Source organism: Odocoileus virginianus, chromosome 2, assembly GCF_023699985.2.
Source record: "Odocoileus virginianus isolate 20LAN1187 ecotype Illinois chromosome 2, Ovbor_1.2, whole genome shotgun sequence".
Classification (NCBI taxonomy): domain Eukaryota; kingdom Metazoa; phylum Chordata; class Mammalia; order Artiodactyla; family Cervidae; genus Odocoileus; species Odocoileus virginianus.
Window position 1 is genome coordinate 55,492,132 of NC_069675.1, and position 26,455 is coordinate 55,518,586.

Genomic DNA, 26,455 nt, shown 5'->3' on the forward strand with positions numbered 1-26,455 from the left:
AAATATGTGCATGCATGTTCAGTCACTTCAGTTGTGTTTGACTCTTTGCAACTTTATGCACTGTAGTCCACCAGGCTCCTCTATCCATGGGATTCTCCAGGCAACAGTACTGGAGTGGATTGCATACCCTCCCCCAGGGGATCTTCCCAACCCAGGAATCAAACCGCGTCTCTTACGTCTTCTGCATTGGCAGACAGGTTCTTTACTACTAACACCACCTGAAAAGCCCGATATAAAATATAGTTCAAGTCAGTTGCTCAGTTTTGTCCGACTCTTTGTGACCCCATGGGCTGCACCCTGCCAGGCTTCCCTGTCCATCACCAACTCCCGGAACTTGCTCAAACTCATGCACATTGGGTCAGTGATGCCATCCAACCATCTCATCCTCTGTCATCTCCCTCTCCTGCCCTCAATCTTCCCCAGCATCATTGTCTTTACCAATGAGTCAGTTCTTCGTATCAGGTGGCCAAAGCCACCTGATTGAAGCTTCAGCTTCAGCATTGGTTCTTAATGAATATTCAGGACTGAATTCCTTTAGGACTGACTGGTTTGATCTCCTTGCTGTCCAAGGGACTCTCGAGAGTCTTCTCCAGCACCACAGTTCAAAAGCATCTATTCTTTGACACTCAGCTTTCTTTATGGTCCAACTCTCACATTCATACATAACTACTGAAAAAACCATAGCTTTGACTAGACAGACCTTTGTTGGAAAAGTAATGTCTCTGCTTTTTAAAATGCTGTCTAGGTTGTCATAGCATTTCTTCTAAGAAGCAAGCATCTTTTAATTTCATGGCTTCAGTCACCATCTGCAATGATTTTGGAGCCCAAGAAAATAAAGTCTGTCACTGTTTCCATTGTTTCCCCATCTATTTGCCATGAAGTGATAGGACCAGATGCCATGATCTTAGTTTCTTGAATGTTGAGTTTTAAGCCTAGTTTTTCACTCTCCTCTTTCATTGTATCAAGAGGCTCTTTAGTTCCTCTTCACTCTCTGCTATAAGGGTGTTGTCCTCTGTGTGTCTGAGGTTATTGCTATTTCTCCCAACAATCTTGATTCCAGCTGTTCTTCATCCAGTCCAGCATTTCACATGATGTACTCTGCATATAAGTTAAATAAGCAGGGTGATAATACATATCCTTTATGTACTCCTTTCCCAGTTTGGAATCAGTCCATTGTTTCATGCCTGGTTCTAACTGTTGCTTCCTGATTTCTCAGGAGGCAGGTAAGGTAGTCTGGTATTTCTATCTCTTTAAAAATTTTCTGTAATTTGTGGTGATCCATACAGTCAAAGGGTTTTGCATAGTCAATAAAGCAGAAGTAGATGTTTCTGGAACTTTCTTGCTTTTTCTATGATCCAACAACTCGGCGGCTCTATGGTGGGGCTAATGTAAATATAATTTTTACCAGGCATATAGGAATGAATTTTACCAGCAACACTATAGCAGAACTAAACATTTTATAGGTCTTTCAGTGTTTTCTATCATCAATTACTTAACTTTCAAAATACCTCTGCTTTCCAAATTTGTGTTATCATCCTCTTCCTTACAGAAGATAAACACAAAATGCAAAGGGGGAACAGATTTATCAGCAAGGTTCAGATAGAAAGGTTATTAGGGTGCAAAATACCTACTCCAGTCAATATCCTGTAATGGATGTCTGATTGGATGTGTTTTTGTAGACAGGAAACATAGAGCAAAATAATTTACAAAGTATCCCAGGTCTTTCAGTAATAAATTCAGAAACTTGACTGATACCTGAAATTAATTTGGCATAGTTTAGGATGAATTCATCACATGTTTGGAATCATCTTTTATCTTTTGACTCATATGTATTGCAAAAAGAGAAATATAGCCATAAAGAAATTATCAAAAAGTTTTATATTCATCAGTTCATTCTTTTCTGTATTACCTTCATTCTTTTTTTGAGCATTAGTGTAGTTTTCTGCATGACTGTTATCAATAAGATGAATACAGTATCACTTTAATGATAAAATTTTTTTCATACTTATTGAGTGCAAATATTTTATTGATTAATGTGACATATTCAGTAAAAATTACCTCTTTTATAAAGTTTACTTTGTGATTTTTTCCCCTTTTCTTTCTAATAATATTACAATATATATGCTTGACTACTGTGTTCTATTATCTTAAGACATCTTAGAATGGAAATAATAGTTAAAGGCTTGGAACATTTGTTTCTATATATCTTGATACTTACTGCTAAGTACATGAAAAATTATTCTAATTTATAGATCTACTATATGGACTTCACTGGTGGTTCAGTGGTAAAAAATTCACCTGCTAATGCAAGGAGACATGTATTTGACCTCTAGATGGGGAAGACCCCCTGCAGAAAGAAATGGCAACCCACTCCAGTATTCTTGCCTGATAATACCATAGACAGAGGAGCCTATAATCCATGGGGTCACAAAAAATGGGGTCACAAAAAATTCAGATGTGACACAATGAATAAACAACAACTATAGATACAGGTTTGACAATAAATTTAAAATATGTACAAGTATAATTTAAAATATAATATCTGATCAGAATACATTTGATGTGTGGCTTAATTTAAATTTCTTTTCCTAGTAGGGCTATAAATTTTACATTTTTTTCCTACCTGATTTTCTGAATTTCTGATATCTTGTTATATCATTTATAATATAAATAGCTTTAAATATCTTATGGGAAAAGTTTTGATGTATTGTTTATATTTTTTTCTTAAAATTTTCGCTGAAGCTAAAAATTGTGAGTTTTTACATAAGAATCTGTCAGCAATTTTTGTGTGATTTCTTTTACCACCTTAAATTTTATTAAAAAAACAGAACTTGGAGGCAAATTGAGCCATAGTTATACCTTTGAGGTGCAACTTCCAATGAATTTTGCCACTAATCCTGTAACACTACTTCTGTAATTGATAAAATGCTCATGTTAGGTTGAAAAAAAAAAGTTATTTCGCTTGCATTGAGCTCTATTCAGAGCTCTAATGTTAACTATTTGTGAAATTTTGAAAAGGCTACAAAGCTTAACTTTAGTTTATATATCAATAGGTTCAAATCAGTGTTGTTTAAACTATAAACAGAGAAGTCAATTAAGTATGCTATCATTATATTGTAGAACAAAATTTTTAAAAGTCAGAAAAATTGTTTTATAAAAGGTGTTTCTAATTCAGTAAAATATATCATTTTCTATGGGTGATGGAGAAAAAAAAATTCGTATATATTTGAAACTCCCTAAAATAAATATCCCATTCTATTGTTTAAACTAGTTGTCTACATAATCTTCCATTCTTCTCTGCATAATTTCCATTTAAATATATAGTTATTAATTTTAATTATTTTCAGATATTCTATTTTTAGTTTTAAAATTTTTGATTTGAGTCTTATTCACAAATTTCATTTAGCTGCTGAAATCCTCCATCTTGTTATTTATTTTTTCAGATTGTAGCAACAATTATTTTTAAGTCTGTGTCTGATAACTCTATTATTGAATTATCTCTGAGTCGGTTTCTGTTGTTTGCTTGTTTTTTTATTATTATTATTTATTCAAATAATGCCAAGCATTTACCTCTCCCCAAACTATTTTCTTATTGTTTTCTCTGCTATCCTTAATTTTTGCCTAGTTCAGCCCTCTCATTCATTTAGTCCTACAAATCTATTTATCCTGTAAAATATATGAGAGTATTTTACTTGAAAGTCCATTAAAATAAATTTTATAAAGATTCCTTTCCCAGTTTGTCCACTATTATGCATCATAACTTCTTTTTTCATTTGTTGTTTAATTGCTAAGTCGTGTCTGACTCTTTTGTGACCCCATGGACTGTAGTGGCTTTCCTGTCCATCAGATTTCCCAGGCAAGAATATTGGAATGGTTGCCATTTCCTTCTCCAGGGGATCTTCCCTACCTGGGGATTGAACCAGCTTCTCCTGCATTGCAAGCAGATCCTTTACCGTTTTTTTCATTTACTAATGTGTATCATAATCTATAATCACCAGACTTTTCTGTCCATTGAGTTCTCCAGGCAAGGATACTGGAATGGATTGTCATTCTCTTCTCCAGGGGATCCTCCCAACCCAGGGATTGAACCCAGGTCTCCTGCATTGCATGCAGATTCTTTACCAGCTGAGCCACCAGGGAAGCCCATAAATTATATACTCACTTTAGCTTTTATTGACTTCAAATCCAATTTCCATGCACCTCAAACCTTATTTTATTGTTTATCATTATCTAGCTAATATCCTATCATAGATTATCAACTTATTTTTCTCTTTTGATCAGTTAGCTTACTGGTTAATAAAATAAGACATAGAAAGTAGTCCATTTTATGTGTCTATATTTTAGTACAATTTTTACTGTGACTATATTAACAATGTGAACATTATCTTAATTTACACATTGAGATGAAAGACTTTGAGTATGGACATTAAGATTCCCAAATTCAGCTAAACACATGTAATAAGATGTCATTTTTCTTAAAATTTTTAACAAGTAAATAATTATCACTACTATAAAGAAAGAGAGACTATTAAATTAGGATGCTGCTGCTGCTAAGTCACTTCAGCCGTGTCCGACTCTGTGCGACCCCATAGACGGCAGCCCACCAGGCTTCCCCGTCCCTGGGATTCTCCAGGCAAGAACACTGGAGTGGGTTGCCATTTCCTTCTCCAATGCATGAAAGTGAAAAGTGAAAGTGAAGTCGCTCAGTCGTATCGGACTCTTCGCGACCCCATGGACTGCAGCTCACCAGGCTCCTCCGTCCACGGGATTTTCCAGGCAAGAGTACTGGAGTGGGTTGCTATTTCCTTCTCCAAATTCGAATGAGTAAATAGAAAAAGGAGAAAAGGTATTCAATTTGAAAAAGATGACTCAAGATTCTTCTTCAGGTTGAAATTGAATTATATACATAATAAAAATTTGACTTGATGAATAAATTATTTCTAAACATTTTCAATATGTGTGCGCATTGTGTGTGTAAGAAATGTGTTCAACATGTATACTGTCTGATACACTAATCAGTAAGACAAAAGTGAAATAACACATATTGGATTTATTGGACATATATTGAAATTTTGCTTGTCAGTAGCATAAGCAATTTCTTTGCTCAATCAACTTTTCAAGTACTGGAAAAATGTGTCTCAATTTGTGTGCTATTTGTAATTAAATGACTATAGATACAGTGTGCTTCTAAGTTTAATCTGTAATATTAATTTTTTTCCATTATTTTCTAGACATTCAATAAAGCAAAAGATCGTGCCTTAAATTTTAGTTTTTGCTGATTTCCTTTGTGCAAATGTCAATTTCAAGTTATCAAAATGAAGTGACTGAATTCTCTGCATGGTAGCAAAATTTCCTATTATATGCTGAGTTCATAATGTCTCAATTAAGCAAATTAAAATATTGTCCATCATACTAATTAATACCTCATATTTCACATAAAGCTTAAGCATTTTTTTCCTCTTCTCCTGGAGGACCACTTGCAGATGAGCCATCTGCTACCCAAAAAAAGAGGAAGTGAAGTCAGCTTTGCTCACTCTTGCTTACCTCGTCCCACTTCTCTCTTACTTACTGCTGTTTCTAATCTTCCCAGGAAACTTTCTAGTTGGCTGGTACGTTTGTGAAAAAGTTGTTTGATCTTTGGGCCTATAAGAGGTCAAAAATACTAATCTTTTTCGTGGATAACATTGATAGATCTTTAATAGCTTCATTAAGAATAATGGGTAAAATTTCCCATGATAAGGATGACATTTTTTTCTTCATGTCTTTGGTGCTTTTTCAAACTTGATTGATTTTTTCTTTTTTATTTGCCCATTGTTTGGATAATGTGGGCTTCCCTGGTAGTTCAGCTGATAAAGAATCCCTGGTGGTTCAGCTGGTTAAGAATCTGCCTGTAGTTCAGGAGACTTAGGTTCAATCCCTGGGTTAGAAAGATTCCCTGGAGAAGGGAACAACTACCCACTCTGTATTCCAGCCTGAAGAATTCCATGGACTACACAGTCCCTGGGGTCGCAAGGAGTCGCATATGACTGAGTGACTTTCACTTTCACTTTTGGATAATGTACTTACATAGTTTCATTCTGTTGGGGCTATTACCAGGATTTTAAATGGCTTGTAATAGTCTTTCTCCTCTCTCTCACAACCCACCTCTCTTCTATGGAAAGTATTTGTGCATATTTTTCTCTAGACAAACTCTGAAGGGGAAAGTCAATTCCAACACTAATTTAGCTCTTCTTTGCTTTGGAAAACCCACTTCTTATCTTCTGGACTTCTCAGACCAGAGTCAGATTCCATTTTATAGTGCTGGATTCACTGAAAGACATATCAGCTCCTCAAGTAGCCTGGAGAAGCCCCTTGCCCTACAGTTAAGCTGAGGGCAAGCTCTCCCACCTTCTTTTGGGTGAGGGGATGTGTGTGTGTGTGTGTGTGTGTGTCTTTGAACATGTAGAGGTGGTAATACAGGGAAGCTCTTTCCAAAGAAATCTTCTATGTAATATCCTTTTTTTACTCTCATCTCTCTCTGCCCTTTAATGTCCTCACAGTGTGTTCAAGAGAACTATAACTGAATTTGACAACGTTGTTTATAAATTCTGCCTATAGTCTAGTATCTCCTTTGGAATATACACATATTAGATCTTAGTACTTCAAACAAAACTTACATTTTTGCTGATTATTACATCATAAATGTGGGTAACATCATGAGATTTTTTTCCGGTCTACTATCAAAACTGTTCTCATATCTTTCAAACAAAGAAAAATTTATGCACACATACACATATCTACACATCTCAGGTACAACATATTCATTATATTAAAAATATAGAGAATACAAATAGATGAAAAATCATAAACAATAAAACAAAGTAAAAAATTAGTTTCCAGGAAAACCTGCTTTATTTTGTGCCTATACGAATAAAAATGGGTACAGAAATAAAATCCCTAACATTATCCTTCAGTGCTTGTGTTCTCTGCCCCTCCTCTTCTTATTTCATACATTGCGATCATCATTTCCTCTTATCAGATACAAACTGTTTCAATTTCAATGGCAGCATGTGTTCTAATTCATGAATATGTTAACTTTCCTGAACTAATCCTCTATCACTGAGTATTTAGGTGAAGTTTGTATTCCTATGTAAACCACACTACTATAAACAAATTATATGTGTATCATCTATGTTGATTTTCTTAGAAAGGTATATATTTTCATTAATCTCTCTTTCAGTGTTCATTTGCATTTTAATAAGTATTAAGCCTTAAACCAAAGGTATACATTTCTAAAATAGAAATTTAAGTTTTAGTTAATGAAAAAACGATTTTCTTGTTCCTTGAGAAATCTTTGTAATTAGGCAATGGCCTGATATTGCTTGCTCATAAATCTGGATTAAATAATATATATTATTCATATAATAAGCATCCCTCATTAATATTTTGGCAGACAACTTAAAATCAAAGACTAGTTCTAAAGCTCTCCATTTTCAATGATCTATAGCAATTCTAGATACTTATATAAAATTCATTTAAACTTCCCATATCTGCTAAATTATTTTAGCAATGTTGTCTAGCAGTCTCTCTCTATTTTGTGTTGGGTCAATATTCTAGATTCTTCTTGAAATTATTACCTGCCAGAAGATTATGGAATAAACAAGAACAGAAACAAAATGGAAGTGATGAGTTATGCTATTTTTTTCAAAGTTTAGTACAAGTTAAGGAAAGTGTGTAGTTTAAAAAATACATATTTCATGTATTATATCATTTATCCCCATAATTCTGAGAATATTGTGCAAATTTTAGGGAACTACAGCAATGAACTCACATAGTTTGGTTTTTCTGGTGTTGTCCATTATAACTCATTCTTAGGGAAACTTGCATTATAGATGCAGATAAGTTTTAAAGAAAGTGATTGCAATAACAATGTCAAGCTGGAATTCTTCTCTTTTCTAAAATTTAGTCTCTCTTAGTTATCTGCACATTTGGTAATATAGTTTTTTAAAAAGACTGTTTTAAGACTAAAAATTTACACTTTTGAAAGTAATGATCTAGCCTCTTTAATAAATGTGCAAAATTAAGAATATATTTTATTACCAAAAATTGGAAATTTAAAAGTTAGATCTAATTTCTTTAATGTAACTGTCTTTGAAAGTGATATTTTTCCTTGAGTATGAATGATTCTTAAGGGAAAGGTCTCTATTAATTTCAGGCCTTATGCATTAGAATTCTGCATATATGGCTAATGAGATTCAGTTTAGGCTGTTTATTTCTGTTGATCTCTCTGTCCATATGACAAACCAAAAAAGTAATGGAAATATGGATACTGAACAACAGGCTGAATGAAGTTATTGAATAAAAATAAATGTAATTCAACTAAAAAAAAAAAGACTATTTCTTTTTGTGGTTAGCTCAAAAAATGTGTAAATAAAACAAAGCAACATCAACAAAAATAAAAAAGAAATTATATCTACTGTTAAAAAATATATATCCCCTGTGATACATATAGGAAGAAAATCAGGTCAAAGTAACTTTAAAAACTACTAATTGCTTAATATTTAGAGAGGCAGTATTTTACTTAATATTTGATATCACTGAATAAAGCTCTTTGGCATAAACCTTTCATAATATATATTATCAGAGGGAAAAAAAAAAGTGATCCTGTGCCTTTAATTTCCCTTTCCGAGAGAGGCAAGGCTGCACACCACTGACAGGCTCACTTGTTCCCGTCTTTAATGTGCAATCTGTTTTCTCCAGCGGAGGGCACTCAGTGTATCACAAACTCAAGCATTAGCACCAACAAGCTCTGAGCATCATCAGTCTCTGGAAAGCCTTCTGAATTAGACAAGGGCTGCCTCTCAGCACAGCTACAAAACACTTTAAACCTGACCAGCTAAATGGATAAACCTAGCCTGCATAGCTTTTAAACTGGGGTCTCACACAGCACAGGAGGCCTCCTTGCTGGAAGAACTGAAAATCCAGAGGATGAATTGCTTTATCTGGGAATGGCAAAAGCCAGCACAATAAGGAATGCCAGGTATTCTGAAGATTTTCTTTTTTTTTTCCTCTCCTCTCTTTTTAGAGAGAAGTTGGTTACCTTCGAGATGGGCTGTAGCTCTTTTGCACAGATTGCCAATTACTGCTGATGGATCTCTGGTGAATTACACAATGATGCTCAGAGCCTAGAGGCCCTCCCCCACCCCCCTACTGCTTCCACCTCCCTGCCCCCCATCCCACCCCATGCTGAATTTTTTTTTCATGTACATATATATATATATACATATATATTTTCGTCTGTCCTCTCCGGGGAAGTTTGTGTGGGGCTCCTAGCTCACATGCGGGATCAGAATTGTGTGAATGACAGCCGCACTGTGTCATGAAGGTGGTGGTGGTTTCAGCACGAGAGACCAAATAAGAAGAACGCTGAGAGAGGGGGGAACCGTTTTGGATGACAAAGGATGGGTAAGTGAACTTTTGTTGTTTCCTTCTTAGCAAAGCTGATCCTCTCGGCTTCCCATTCTCAGTCGTGGCATTAGCTGGTAAAAAACATCAAAACAGGCAAAAAGCGGCAGCCTTGGAGTTTGCCAGTTGACTCACTATAGTTGCTATTATATTTTTAGATCATTTTCCTTTATTTTTTTGTAAACTGTAAATGCATAACACGGACTTAAACAGACTCTGGAGAAATATCTTTATGACTGTCTCTTCCGTATGCATATCCTTGCTTGGGAATTGAGCATGAGATAAATGATATATTTGCTTCTATTTCTTGATAATATTAACCATGCTTGTATTTCTGGTTGCTGTCAGGAAGATTGTCAACACTTTACTGCGTGTGTGTAGGGGTGGGGTCATTACTTTATCAGAGGTCGCACAAGGGCTTGTTTCATCTTTGATGATGAATACTCAACACAGCTTCCAAATATCCAGCAGTCATTTGCCAGTCTTATTTTTTCAAGTGTGACTGGCTTCCCCCCCTCCACCCCTTTCTCCTGTCTGGGAGAGCTGGAATGTATTTCAATGAGTCTGTAGCTGGCAAGAGGACAGAGAGAAAGACGGGGTTTCAGATTAAAAAAAAAAAATTAATTCTTTGAGTAAAAGGAGAGTTTCTTTTCTTAAATTAAGAATTTGGCTGATTGCCTGTTGTTTAAAAACATGAATATTTAAGCTTAATACTGCAGCACAAGGTACTTTTTTTTTTCTTCTCACCACTAAAAAATAATAAATCTACTGTTGACAGAGGAAAGAAGTCCCTTAACATGCTATGACTTGGAAATGCAGCATCAGTGCCAATAGATTGCAACTTTGCAGATTTTCTGAAGTTAATGGAGGTAGGGGAGAAAAAAAGTCAGTGAGAAATTTGAGCAGTTTGGGATGGGAGAGGTCAGTAGTCTGCTGTTTCTCTCTTTGTTTATCCCCCAACTTTGGAAAAGCAACTATGTTAAATATATAAGAAAAAAAACTAATACTTCACAAGATTATTTTGTATTTTGTGCAAATATTTAATAGAAATCTAATAATCATAACTTTGGAGCGTTCTGTGCTATCAGTAGTTAGGACTCTCAGCTGGTGATCACTGGGTAGGAGAACCTTAGTAGGAATCTCTTCCTGAATGTTGAGAGCTTATATGCTTATTAATACATTGACAGTACTCCCCACTGTTACTAGTCTGCATACCATGCTTCATTGATTGTGTATACTGGTCCCAGTGCTGTTTCATCAGAGCTCCTATATGGTTGCCTCATTATGCAATAGGGGTGCAATTTCAAGCTGGGCATACTTGGGTTACCTTGACAGTTTACTGAAGCTCCTTTGCCAAAACACAGCCTTTTTGCTCAACTAAGAAAGATGTACAAGCATAGGGCTTAGGAAGTCACAATTTCCCCATTACCAGAAGACTTAATATTCTTCCTTTTGGTACTGGTTTCCAACAGAGTGACTAGCCAAACATAGATGCTATTAAATGTTGTCATTATGTGATAAGATAGGGTGGATGTTTTCCAGTGTTGATATGCATATGAATTCCTGAAACTCAGGAAGCTGTTCTTAGTTCTATGACACTGTGGCAATTTGGAAATCAAGAAAGAAAGCATGAAACCTAAATAGTAAGCATGCAATACTGAAGAAAATAAGGCTTTAAGTGTCAAATACATTGTTCTTAAATCAACTGTTCCATTACTACACTAGATGAGATGCCCCTGATATCGGTAAGCTGGTGGTGATTTACATTAATAGCTTTACAATGTGCATTTGTCTTCTTTTTAATATTGTAGGTTTCCATTTAATTACGCAGCTGAGAAGCATGCGTGTGGTGCTAGTGCTACTTCCTACACTGCTGCTTGTTATGCTCACGGGGGCTCAGAGAGCTTGCCCAAAGAACTGCAGATGTGATGGCAAAATTGTGTACTGTGAGTCTCATGCTTTTGCAGATATTCCTGAGAACATTTCTGGAGGGTCACAAGGCTTATCGTTAAGGTTCAACAGCATTCAGAAACTCAAATCCAATCAGTTTGCCAGCCTTAACCAGCTTATATGGCTTTATCTTGACCATAATTACATTAGCTCAGTGGATGAAGATGCATTTCAAGGCATCCGTAGACTGAAAGAATTAATTCTAAGCTCCAACAAAATTACCTATCTGCACAATAAAACATTTCACCCGGTTCCCAATCTCCGCAGTCTGGACCTCTCTTACAATAAGCTTCAGACATTGCAATCTGAGCAATTTAAAGGCCTTCGGAAACTCATCATTTTGCACTTGAGATCTAACTCATTAAAGACTGTACCAATCAGAGTTTTTCAAGACTGTCGAAATCTTGACTTTCTGGATTTGGGTTATAATCGTCTTCGAAGTTTGTCGCGAAATGCTTTTGCTGGCCTTTTGAAGTTAAAAGAGCTCCACTTGGAGCACAATCAGTTTTCCAAGATCAACTTTGCTCATTTTCCACGTCTCTTCAACCTCCGTTCAATTTACTTACAATGGAACAGAATTCGCTCCATTAGCCAAGGCTTGACATGGACTTGGAGTTCCTTACACAACTTGGATTTATCAGGGAATGATATCCAAGGAATTGAGCCGGGCACATTTAAATGTTTGCCCAATTTGCAAAAATTGAATTTGGATTCCAACAAGCTTACCAACATCTCACAGGAAACTGTCAATGCATGGATATCATTAATATCCATCACTTTGTCTGGGAATATGTGGGAATGCAGTCGGAGCATTTGTCCTCTATTTTATTGGCTGAAGAATTTCAAAGGAAATAAAGAAAGCACCATGATATGTGCAGGACCTAAGCACATCCAAGGTGAAAAGGTTAGTGATGCAGTGGAAACATATAATATCTGCTCTGAAGTCCAGGTGGTCAACACAGAAAAATCACACTTGGTCCCCCAAACTCCCCAGAAGCCTCTGATTATCCCTAAACCTACAACCTTGAAATCTGACCCTAGCCGGTCCACCCTTGAAACACCAAGCCCTTCCCCGGGGTTTCAGATTCCTGGCACAGAGCAAGAGTATGAGCATGTTTCATTCCACAAAATTATTGCAGGGAGCGTGGCTCTCTTTCTTTCGGTGGCTATGATCCTCTTGGTGATCTATGTGTCTTGGAAACGCTACCCAGCCAGCATGAAACAACTTCAGCAACACTCTCTTATGAAGAGGCGGCGGAAAAAGACCAGAGAGTCTGAGAGACAAATGAATTCCCCTTTACAGGAGTATTATGTGGACTACAAGCCTACAAACTCTGAGACCATGGATATATCGGTTAATGGATCTGGGCCCTGCACATATACCATCTCTGGCTCCAGGGAATGTGAGGTATGAACCATGATCCTCCTAAAAGCATTTCCACTGCGGGGAAGGAGAGGTAAATGTTTGAAGCTCTAGAGGTGTCTCTAATCACTAGAAAGATTAATGACCCTTTTGCTTTTGGGTTTTGCTCAGTGTGAAAGGTTACTTAATTAAATTACAACCACAAGGAAATTGACTGCTCTTTTTATTTTTCCTTAAATGGTTGAAACTTGAAGGAAGTTCATTCAAGGATGAGATTAAGTTGGAATAAAGCACTATGTTAAAGCATCTGTTTTTTTTTTTTTTTTTTTTTAACAGGTTGTGTATAGGGGTTGGACTTACAGACACACATACACACAAACAAAACTCTTTTCATCCTAAAAATTTATGTCTGGTTTTTGTTGTTTGACTTTTTGTAAAGGAGGGGCTGGCTTAATTTAAAAACAAAGGGATTTTACCAAAATTCCAGGAGGTAATGAAGATTTAAACCAAAGAGCAATTTACCCAAGGGTTGATTTTGTTGTATATTTTTAACTTTTAATTAAAGCATGCAACAGGGATCTCACAGGGATAACTGTTTCTATGTTACTTGCCACTTGGTTATTATACCAGCATAGAGAATGTCAGGCCTATTGTGTAATTGTATTAAGGCATTTAAAGATGTCTTTTTTCCCTCTTTTCCTTCCTTCCTGCCTTTCTTCCCTCCTTTCTCCTTTCCTTCCTTTCTTTGCTTCCTTACTTCTTCCTTTCCTTTCCTTTTTTTTTTTTTTTTTAATTACTGGACATAGACCATTTTCAAAGGCTTTTTTAAGTGCTGGCTGTATGTATGTAATCAGAATGAAATTTAAATTCCATGTTTTGGCTTTTCCCTGGTAACTAAAATCAGGTCATGATGTTGTGGGTGATTTAGCAATAACATAATGACAAGCATAACAGGGACTGTTTGTCAGTGTTGTTGTCATCCCCAAAGACATAATGTGTATTCTTGTTACACTAATCCAAAACTAAGTGATGCAAATATTTATAAATAAAAAGAGAGAGATTTGGGTTCTGAGTATTTTCCCTTTCTGTAACAATCATCTCAAATGAAGGTGTTTCGTGTTATACTATTTTCATGAGAATAAGTTCGGAGTCAGTGTATTTGAAAGATCACAGATAGGAATGCATTTATGAGAAGAAAAATAGTCACAAATTTCCAACTTGTTAATAAGTAATGGTGGATGCCAATTATCCTTTATTTGGTAAAATTAATTAAAAAGTGCAAAGATTGTGAGACTGCCAAGGCCTTGTTACTAGAATAAATTAGTTAAGAGAGGTAAAGTTCTGGCTCTGTGTCGTCTTAATATCCAATTTTACATGATTATTTTCTCAAAAGAAAGTTTTAACAAGCATTTGAAGACTTTGCCCTTTTTAATGCTAGTTATGAAGTGACTTAGCAGCAGCAGCAGCATGAGTGTTGAAAAATATAATTTGCTCTTTTATGATATATATTCTAAATCTTTCCATAACCCAAAATTAAGAGCAATGAAAATGTTTTCAGACAAAGCACTGAGTTTGAAATTATCTACAACTCAGTGTAATTTGAAATATTGAGCTATTCTTCACCAAGTTTATTTTCTCCTCTTATATATGATTGTAAATAAGAAAAGCACTCCCTGATAATGAATCCCTAAGAGAAACCTGTATAAGAAATTGTCCTTAAAAGTTGAAGAGAATACAAAATTTTATATAAAAATCTAGCAAGTCTTGATGTTTTTATTGCAAGGTAGTGTTTATACAATATTTGTGAATATTAGTAAAGAAAATTCATTCTGTTTTATTCTAGATTTGGCTTCTATTTTGAGACCCTCCTAAAGGCTAGTAATGTAAAAAGAAAATTAAAATCCAGTTCCATTCTTTCATTTTGTCTTTGAGTTTGTATTAGCATGGTGATTTTTATTTAAAAGAATCACCAGGAAAGATTCTTAAAGAGCTAGCATTTCAAAACAGTGGTTCTAAAACTTTTCCAGAGGTCTTAAATCCCAGAGACCATCCTTTAAAAGACCACAGGCATTACCATGATTGAAACGAAATAAAAACGTTATTTCACTACGTAGAAATGTGTTTCAAAACGCATTTTGATACTATATGTGTCCCGTAGAGTTGTGTTTATGGTCGTGAAATCGCGGTGACATTGTTGGGGATGGGTGTGGTGTTAAACAGCAGTAAGTAATGAAAAATTTAACTAAACATGTAATGAAGATGTTCAATTGAAATGGTAGCCCTACTGAAATAGATCAAGTTCTCAAAGTAGAAAATGGTAAGCTATACATCCGAGATCATTAACTGCACTTTTGAGTGCGTGGGGTTCAATAAAGCTACACTGAAATGAACATTAACTTATTTTGAAACACAAACACACAGAAACAAACAGAGCACCTGCCACTCCTCCTTTTCCAGTTTATTATAGTTACAGATGGACGTAAGAAACGAGGACAAGTAGATTCTCAGAAAGTGTTATGAAAACAATAATTTTCAATGTACTTCTATGTCAACCCAGAGTAAAATTTCTGTTGTTGAGAAAACTTCTCTACAAAATGAAGCCAAGAGAGAGATGTGATTTGCACAAGTTTATGGCATTTTAGGACAGTGATGTACCTTGAGTTTAGGTCTGGTGGTGTTTTGACAAACCTCACATATCAATAGCTTTGAAAAATAGAGAACCCTTAACATTTATGGTATATTTTTTTGAGGTAGGCTTTGTTATTCAAAACATTGAATTACTTAATAAAGCCATAAATATTAAACTAGAAAACTTAGCACTAAATGCTAATTTCTAAGATAGTGCCTTGAAAAAATTGCATTAAATTGAAAATTTTACTTACATAGTTGATGCTACCGTCTATCATAGTCTAAATATGGTTAAAATATTCATTTTGTCTATTCTCTTTAAGAAGAAAATAAAAATATTAACATTCCTCCTTAGAATAATATCTGTGACCCACCACACATATATGGCATGTGATCTATAAAGTAAATAATTAAATAATTTTTGTTCTGTTCTTTATGAATTTTAAAGGTCCAAGTGCACATTATATGATAAGAATCTGAAGGAGAATATTATAAGAACTTAAACAGTTAAGTTTTCTTATATCTCTAAAAGAATAGAGTAGATAGAAATGAATAATTAAAGATATATGGAAAAACTCTGATAGATTCATCTCAATCATGCCTTGAGTGGATCAGTGTGCTTGGTTGAACTGAATCATTTAATTTGTTCTCAACATGTGTTCAAAGAAGGGAACTTAAAACCAAAAAGATACAGTTTTGTCTAAAGCTTAGTGTCTTTGACAGAGAAAATTGCAAATACTTACTTTTGAAAATAGCTTGTGAAACTTTGGATAACTTTATTGCACAAAAACATTACCAAATTATAAAGTTACTTCATTCCACATACTAAAATTTTACTTAAAGATTATACAAAACAAATTTTTGAATACCTGGTTCTTGTAGGACATGTTTTATCAACAGAAAATAGCAAAGACTTTTATACAATTAATCTTCATGAATATAAGCCAAGAGAGTTTGTCTTTTGAATTAAAATAGCTGAAATTAGTAAAACTTTAACATGAATAAAAGTGGTCTCTAAAGAGATCCTGCATTTCAGAATGTTTTAAAAGAGAAGTAATTGAAATATAAAATTTAATGATCCCGTAATGCTAACAGTGCTGCCATTAGAAAAATGGCAGTATAGGTGACATTAGGTATATATTTTCCAAATATTTAGTATTTTGGTTATATTCTTTAAAATAAAACTGTATTGATTGTCATTTGGGCTTATATTATTTCTTTCACTGCAGTGGGTAGTGTAGACCATTTCTAATAATTTTTATTTATTGACTGTATTGTCAGGTCCAAACTACTGATTTAAAGGGGAAATTAACTTCTTTCTGCACTGTAGAAATTGACATTTTGAAGTATATTGAATGAATTTCCAGGAGCTAAAATTCATAATATATTCAAAGCGGATTCTAAGTGAAGCAGGCTCAGAATCACTGAGTTTAATACCCTTTCTATGAAGCTATAAAAAAGTTTTGTTGGCTGACTACTACTGTGTCATATTAAAAAGTCGCAATTGAAGCTGTACTTTGTATATTTAGAGAATCTGCGTGTGTGTGTGTGTGTGTGTGTGTGTGTGTGTGTTTGTATTATGTAATTAAGTATATGTGCTCAGAGACAGAAGTAGAGAGCAGGATATATAAGTATATCGTGTCCATTCTGAACCCGTGAAATACTAACAAAAATTTGGGTCATAATTCCTGGAATTTGTTAGTTAGGAAAACACTTCTTAAGATAAATGTTTCATCCTCTCTAAAATTACACGTGTCTTATGTCCAGATATTCTAATGTTCTTTTTTGAGAAAGCAGAATTTAAACTATACATTATCAATTTTGCTGTGACTTTGGGCTAGTCATTTCATTTCTCTGTGAACCATCACTGAACGAGTGTATTCACCTAGTCCAGTATTTCTCAATTCAGATTATTCCTCAGAATAGTCAACTTTGTAAAATCTTTGTGATCATTCCCAGGCTTACAAGAGCAAGAAGGGATGTGGAAGAAAAACTGAACCATTTATAATCATCGTCAATGAGAAAAGAGAGAACATCTTGAGTTAACTAAAAAGTGGCTTGCTTAGGTGAGCAGCCATACAATTTCTTTATGCTTTAAGGGAGCATATATAACACATGTGCACACATGTGAGCACGCACACACAAATTTATATGTATTTTAATTTCTTCCAAGTAACCAGTTATTTTGAAAGCATTTAAATATGACTTTAAAAAAATATACTCTCTAAATTTGATCCAACTAAATTTCATTCATGAATACATTTTTTATTAAAGTCTGCAAAGTATTGGTGAAGAATGACAGCTGCCAGGAAGGCCTGACATGGCTAATTTAGGAATGGTTTTTAAGCTGATAATAAAAGGTTCAATTCTTTTTTCTAGAATTAGCTTGTATTATCATCTCATGAACAAGGTTTTGATAAATGGTTTCTCTTTAAGAATCCAAGTTGAGAAGTCTGACTCTGGTCTTAGGAATGTATAGCTTTTGATACACCCCAGTATTTTTTAGATGACTCCAGAATTTTTCTTCTTGTGACTTTCCTATATTCAGCAAAATCTAGTCATCCTAGTTCTCAAGAATTACATTTATAGATAGCTTTATGTTTTGGAAATTGTTCAGAAATATTAGCATTGGGTACGTGGTGACTCATCAGAACTTTCATGTCTCTAGAGTTTCATGAATCACTAAATCAAAATGAGACCAGACACACCAGTATATATCACCAGACGCTGATAGACATTTTTGAAAGTTTTGAAAAATTACTCTGTCTTTTGATCAGTGGAAAGCATAAAAGAGATGTTGAATATGTTTTAAAAATTAAAAGTGCTTTTTATAATACCAAAAGAACCATTATTCATTGGGTCAGTTTAATAAAATCTCAATATTCTTAAAATGAAAGAGAAATTGTGAGGGTATTTTTCTCATGCACTCCATAAGCCAATTAAATTTTTAACAGTTAAGGAAGGTTGATAAAAAGCACAGTATTTCCTCGATATCAGAATCATTGACTTTTTAATAAACTGCTTTAATATACATGAAACTGCTCGATATGTACAAAGGATATGATTTATACTCCTTCTGAGTATACTACTTCTGAGTAGTTTAAAAATAATGCTTAAACCACCAGAGAAATTAAGGTCCTTTAAAAGTAAGATGTTTGACCTTAAGACAGGTCTTCCATATTTTAACACTTGTAAGGTTTGAAAATGAAATGATGGCAAAAATAATAAACATTGATAAAAAGTTTAAGTAAGAGTGAGAATATAAAAAATTCTGAAAAAATCCATCTCCAAAAATTATGAACAAGCTTGACAAAAAGGCAAAAACTAAACAAAACTGATGCCTGGATATCAGATAATGAACATGTGTATAATTAAATAAGATTATGACATTAAGCATTATTGTTTGTATATGAAAATAATATTTTAATATTATATAAATAATGTTCTTAAACATAAAGAAAAATAACTTGAAGTATAATTGCTTTTAAACAACCATATGACATTAAATACCCATATATCCCATATATACATATATTTCTAAAATACTGGAATGTATATTGCAAATAGATTGCAGATTAATTTATATTATACTTTTGAATGAGCCCTGTTCTTTACTAACATGTCAAGTGACTAACACCTGAATTGCCTCAAAAATAGTTATTTGGAGGAGATATTAAAAAAATATAATGGCATCAAAATAATTTCATATTTCTTCTCTCAGTGCCTTAATGCATCATGATGGTTTTCTGAATTTTTGGACATCCACAGAACATGTCTTTCCTTTGCCTCAGTCATTTATATATTCACTGAATTCTCAGACTTTAGAGTTAGGGGTAAAGGTGTAATAACTGAACTTAGCGAGAAGGGTAATTTCTTTGGTTTTTCTTTTCTTTTTTTAAAGTCATCTAGTATACAAAAAGTAAGGTACAGTAAACATGTTTGACACTTTGATTTTAAAAGAGCATTTTAAGATAAATAAAATATAACTTCAAAATGAAACTTCCTAAACAAATTTATAATTACCATTTTACCTACTATTTTAGTGATTAACATCTTCAAATTTCATTGAATTATAAAAACTAAAAATTGTATTAGTTTTTACAATATATTTGAATATTTAAAACAGACAAACTAAAATGAGTAGAGATGGATTTAAGAAAACTCACTCTTTTTTAGAATCTCGGTAACCAAGCAGGGCTTCCTTGGTGGCTCAGCTGGTAAAGAATCAGCCTGCAATGTGGGAGACCTAGAAGGTCCAATCCCTGGGTTGGGGAGATCCCCTGGAGAAGGGAACAGCTACCCACTCCAGTATTCTGATCTGGAGAGTTCTATGGACTATAAAGTCCATGGGGTTGCAAAGAGTCGCTTTCAGTAACCAAATGTATTCCAAAATAGAAATATATAGTATTATGAATTGATGCCATTTTTGAGATCACCTTTACAGTTAGAGCAAAACCATATAGACCCTAATCTTGGCACGCCAAATGATACCAGACAAAGAGGGAAAAGTCCTGAAATTGTTTTATTTTGGAAAATCAGTGGTACTTAATTTATTGTTCAGTGGCCCAGGTGTGTCCAACTCCTTGCGACCCCATGGACTGCAGCACGCCAGGTTTCCTGATCCTTCACCATCTCCTGGAGTTTGCTTAATTCATATTCCCAGTATGTTTTCATTTGAAAAGATGACAATTTCTGTTTTCTGCCTTTTAAAGTTAAATACCATCAGATAAATCTTTGAAATTATATTGATTTTATTAAAATAAACAAGAAAATGTCTTTGGATATAAATTATATGCTTGGTTTTCAATTTCTCCTTCCTCCCTTAAGTCACGTTTACTGAAACATTTCTTTTTTCATTTTCTGCTGGCTATCTAATTTGCTGTGCTGGGAATTATTAAAAGTTGATTTCTTATTTCCTTTAACTGACGCCTATTAAATACATATACGTGCAAAAGAAGCCCTGAAAATATTGCTTGTTTATTTCAGCATAAATTTGATCATGATGCATTTCACTGTTATTAAGTATTGGATATTTGTTATTTTAAATTAATGCCAACCATTGTTAAATATTCCTAATAAGACTAAAATAAGAAAATTCTAGAAATATAAAGTAATTATGTTCTTTTTTGGTACGGTACCTGTAGATGAAAAATTGTTATTTTCTTCTGTGTTTATAGTTCTATAAAAGTAATAGCAGGGAGGTCAGCCTTAAAATACTTTAGGCTGATGGTCAAACCACAACATGGACCAAAATTATATTGATCCAGTGGTTAGATCAAGGGGTGAAAAAGAGGTCTCAGAAATTTGGTTTACTTCTATAATACTGGACAAGCAAATATATATCTGACCTTTCTGTGATATAATTTTTCCATCTATTGAATTGGGATGATAACTTTCCAACTAACTTGTTGAAGTGATTAATGAGCTTCCATTCTAAAACCACTCTGAACTATTCCATAAAAAAATTTTCAGTGTAAATATAAATGATTATTAGCCATAAACCCTAGTGTCTACTGAAAAATTTTAAATATAATGTGGCTATATTATTTTCATTGTTATTATTAGTTATAATGATGGCTATAATATAGCCTTATGTAGAAACAAGTGTTATGGTTATATTTTAATAAAGTGAATAATAAACCTGAGTTTTCAGTCCCTTGTCTGAGCTGTAATTTAGTTTGGGTACCAAATATGCTAATATTTGAATGATTCTCAGGATTAGTAAATACTCTCTTGACTGAATATTTTTCACCTTTCAAAGAAAGCAGCATTCACAATTTGTTTTTTAGTATTTCTCTAAAGAAGAAATGGGTTATAGAAACAATTTGTAAATTTCCAATATAATCAGGTGTTGCCCATCAATTCATTTTCATAACAAATAGAGGTAATTTTAATTTCCCCAAAGTTTTTATCAATGACAAGTAGGACTCTTCAAATAATATGTAGTGTATTCCTTTTGAATAAGTTAATATGTGATTTTATGAACCCTATATTTCTCTAGTTGTATACATGTATGTACATATACACACAAACGCTTAATGCTTTGATGTGAATAGTAAGCCTTTATTTTGGTTGAATAAAGTATGAGCTCTTATTTTTGCATAAATATATGGTTACATATTTCCCATTATTTATGATATATTTTAAAATGAAAAAGTTTTAAGTTTTCACATGAAATATTATGTGTGCTGTAAAATAAAGGGTACCACTTAGCAAAAACTGGAAACCTGCAGACAAAAGAAAAATGCTAGCATTATTAGAAAAGACAGTAAGTTGTCTTCTCTGTAATTGGGAAGGTGGAATTATTACAAGTTGGAGATTCTTCCAGTCAATTATTGTTTCTTCCAATTATATATTCTAGAATAAGGGAAGTAACTACATAATGGGGTCACAGACCCACTGATCCAGCTCTGAAATGTCCCTGAGCTATAATTCCATTGCTTTCATGACCCCTACTTTGACTGGAGGACCACAGTGATGTTTGGGATCTCCAGGTTAGTGTCCTTTAGAGTTGACATCCCCACTAATTCCCAAAAGTCTGATTACTTCACTCTCCCAAATGTACCATCACCTTGGTAAACAGCTGTATGTACACATGTGTTGATTCACATTAGACTTCTGTTCACTTGACCTAGTACTTTTCTACTTATACAGATAAAGGAAGAATTTAGTAAACTGCCAGTGTACTTTTTTTTCTGAGGACATCATGATTAAATTGACAATATCATAAGTCTATTTTGAATCAGACTATATTGATTACTTCTTTGACTCTACAGTTCCATATGGTACCACTGCCCATCATATCTTTGGCACTAGGCCTGTGCCAAATACAGATCTCATTTTTCATGTAACATTTAAGAATATCAGTTCAGTGGTAGCTGTCCCCACTGCAATTTCTGTCCTGGAGTGTAGAGTGACAACAGAGACATTAATCTTGAATTCCTTTCTCAGTCTCTTTCCCCACTACAGTCACCAGGCTGTCAATCAGTTTTATCATCTTGGAATATGGTCCACAGTATTCTAACCAGATTTTCTTTGAAGAATTACTGCTTAAATTCTAATCTAGATAAGTTTAAAAGAAAAGATGATATAAAATATAAATATAAAATTCTAGCTTTTTGCAGTTCATAATTATCTGAGCTTTCTATCTCCTCATAGTGTACCTTTTCTCAAATGATTAGAGGATAACTGATGACTTTAAATCAAGATTCCAATTATTTTCCCTTTAATTTTGGCATAACACCTTCCTTGAGAATGTGCATAGGTTTGCTCAAAACATGAAGATTGGCAAGGATTATTGGCCAAGAAAGAAGATAGCATCTACTCTCTTTCTCATTGCATTTCTTAGTGAAAGTTTATTGCAATATGATGATCAACTGTGTAAACAAATATACATTTTTATTAATGTTGTCCAACTGTTGCTATTCTATTGATAGTGAATAAAGATAATCCTATTCTGAAATATGAACCAGTATAATTCTGTAGATTAACCTGAAATATTTTTTTTATTTTTTTTAACCTGAAATATTTTTATTTTTTATTTTCTGATTATAAATGAATTATTTGTTTAGAAAATGTTGAAAATATGATATTAGCTATAAAAATAAACAAAAAGATAATAAAAAAATACCAGTATGCAGAGATTCTGCTATATTTACATCTAATAATATACACAAATATGTGTATGTGTTTATAAAATTAATTTAGCACTGAAAACTGTTGTATAGATTTATATACATACTGTTACCTTAAAGTTAATTTTCTGTGATGAATAGAGTCACTTTTTAAAATGCTAGTTTTTGAAGTCACATTAATAACATGTCATATTCTATTTGCTCCTTCCTTTTAGTTGAACATTTATGATGCTTTGTTTTACTGTTACTAATATTTCTTCAAGACTTCATTATCTAGATAGATTCTTAGAAGATAAAACACATAGCCAAAAGAATGAAAATGTTAAACTTAGCTTATGTCACCAAATTACTCTCAAAAATATATACTTATTTGTATTACCACATGAATTGCATGAACTATTTTCCCACATATATACCACCGTTATTTATCTTTTTTTTTTTCCCAGAAAGTTGACAGTTTTTTAGTGTTTAATAAACATGTTTTTGGCTTTAGGCTATAGAATTTTTTTTTCTGTGTATTTTGTGTTATTGGATTTCTTATTTTGAAATATGGCATATAAATAGTCCATGGTATTGACAGTAATACTAGTTTTTGTTACCTTTTGTACATTGCTTGTATTTTTATAAAGGCCTTTCCATCTTATAAGGAAACATTTGCTATGTTTTGATCATTTCTCAATAATTTAATTTTTATATTTTTTCTTTAGTATAGCTAAAATATTCTTTAGTGTATCATGTGAAATATGGACTTAATTTTTACTTTTTCACTAAAGAATTATATTTTTTTCAGTGTATTTAACCATTCTAATGTAGAATTTTCATATATCCACACAAGCTTTTGTTTTCTATACTTTTCCTATTGGTTTATTCTCTATTTTATATCAAAATCATATTTTTACAGTTTTTAAATATTTCTTTAATAAATGTGTCCTTATTTCTAATACTAAATTCCACATACATTTTTGCTTTGTTTTTTCATCAGTATCTTCATTTGAAATAAAATTTTGCATCTTTCTCTCTCTGTTTCTTTTTTTATTCTAGAACACACACACACTATTTTGACTGGGAATTTGTGGGTCATTTAATTCATTTGCAAATAATTGAAATATCTAAAGCTGTCACAAAGAAATGTTATGGAATAAAAATGGCAGAGAGCTCCATTTATGTTTTTTATTTCTTATATTCTTAGTAAACATGAGCTGACTTGCTTTTTATTATGATTCTAGTATGTATATTGAAACATATATGTATATATATGATATGATTATATTTTGACCAAATTCTTAATTTGTTAATTTTTTTTGAAATTTCTAGTTCAAAAATAATTTTGTAAAGAAAAAAACATGTTAGCTTTATAATAGTTACATTTCTTCTGACTTATATTTCTATATTGTATTTCTTAAACCATCTAGAATAATGTTACATGATTATGGTGATCTGTAACAAAGTTCTTTTGTTTCTAATTTTAACACAAATTGTCTCCTGTATTTTTATACATTTTATCATTCTATTTATTCATTTACTTATTTATTCAACAAAAATGTATTATATACTTTCACTGTGTCTGTTAACACTGGGTTCAGTGCTGTGTTTACAATAGTGGATAATATACTTTGTTTTAGGTAAAATTTTATTTATCACATTTGTACACCTTAAGTTCCATTTATAAAATACACAATTATTAGGATAGACATTATTACTTAATGACATTTGGGCACTTCATTTTTCTCTTTTTGTGAGTCCTGTATTTTTCCCACCTTTTAGTTATTGATTATATGAATTATATATTTTTATTTCCTAATGTTAAAATTTATTTGCCTTTCTGGAATATATTATGATTGTTTTTCACAATATTTTTCCTAGATCAGCCCTCATTGTGTTTACTTTTATTTTGTCTGCAATTGTTTAAACCTCTCTTAGTAAGGGAACTCAAAATTATACTCTCTTTATCAGTTTTTACATTTATTCTTTATCTTTTTCTGTCTCTTAAATGGTTAAATAATATGGACATGATCTTTTCCTTTAAATTTACAAAATATTTATCATAGACTACCTTTGTTGTGTCTTTTTGGGTATAGTATTGAGAAAATGGTGTAAATTTTATCCAGATTTTTTTTTTTTCCTTTTTGTGTCCTTGAATCAGAATGTTCCTAGAAAAACACCCATTTCATTGAAAATGTAGCATATATCATGATTTATGTGATAATACATTTTCTTAAACATCTTCTCCAGCCATATAGTTGTTCATTCAATCTCTGTGGACCACTATACTAGAAATTGTAAATCAGGCAGGTGAATTTCTTCAATCTATATTCTGATAATCCAGAACAAAAGTCATTAAAGTATTAGATGTACTTTTTTCTTAAGGTTTAAAATTCCTTAATGATGTATAAAATTTCTCTAGTTGTACTTTTTTTGTATTTTAGTTTTGTTAATTCTTATTCATAATTCTTGAAAGTTTGCAGATTTATTATTTTTTAAAAGAACTTGAGGAGAATTACCCTCAAACTACAGGAAATTATATCAATGTGCTACTTCCCACGGCATAATATCGTCTATGTCTGAATGAATTCCTCCACAAATACTCTCAGACATTCTAAGTTATTTTATCTTATCGTTACTTACATTTCACTGCCTTATACAGCCAAATTATTTCTTTGATCTATAACAGATTGGCAAAATATTTCTGGAAAGGACCAGATAGTAAATATTTTAGACTTTATGAGCTATATGGTCTGTTACAACTACCTAACCCTGCCATTATAGCATGAAAGCAACCATAGAAAATATGTAGAAGAGCGCATCTGTGTCCCAATAAAACCTTATTTGCAAAAGCAGGCAGTGGGTGGATTTGGTTAAGGTTTTACAGTTTGCTGACTCCTAACCTAGATCATTTTAAACATGCGTGAGTCTTACCACTCAAGAGTGAACAACATAGAATTTTCTCCTAACCTGATACTTTCTTCTACTACTGCCCTATCTTAGGCTTCCCCTTAATAGAGAGTCTGGTCATAAGATTCTACTGCAGAATTCTTCAATCCACGACAATCTGTAATTAGAGCCTATTAAACTATCGAAAGAGGTCTTGCTTCATTTGCCCCTGACTTCATTGTCACTAAATGCTATGCCCTTATTTCAAATTCTTTGCGTCACTGTGACATCTCTGTAATATTCAAAACTGAGTCTTTTCCTCCTTCTTTAAATGTTTTCCTTTCCAGAATTCCGTAGTCAAACTATTTCCTCTTCATTACAACATGTTTCTTTTTCATATCCTTTATAAGTTCAACTTTCTTTACTTGAATATTATGTTTTCCTTAAGGCTCTTACCTTGCACTTCCCCCTATATCACTATATTCTCCCTCCCTCTCTCTCAATGATAGCATTTACATACACAACATGCATTATCATTTATTTACTAACAGTAAATGTTACTTCT

At 33.1% G+C, this 26,455-nt stretch overlaps 1 protein-coding gene across 1 annotated transcript in view; it reads left to right on the forward strand.

The window, feature by feature from the left end:
• Nucleotides 1-8,720: 8,720 nt before the first annotated feature.
• LRRTM4 (leucine rich repeat transmembrane neuronal 4) overlaps nucleotides 8,721-26,455 on the forward strand; it is a 924,628-nt gene continuing 906,893 nt past the window's right edge. The window contains exons 1-2 of the mRNA XM_070479861.1: nucleotides 8,721-9,444; nucleotides 11,256-12,802. Of these exons, the coding sequence (XP_070335962.1) occupies nucleotides 9,441-9,444; nucleotides 11,256-12,802 (1,551 nt within the window). The 5' untranslated portion in view covers nucleotides 8,721-9,440. The remainder of the gene's footprint in view (nucleotides 9,445-11,255; nucleotides 12,803-26,455) is intronic.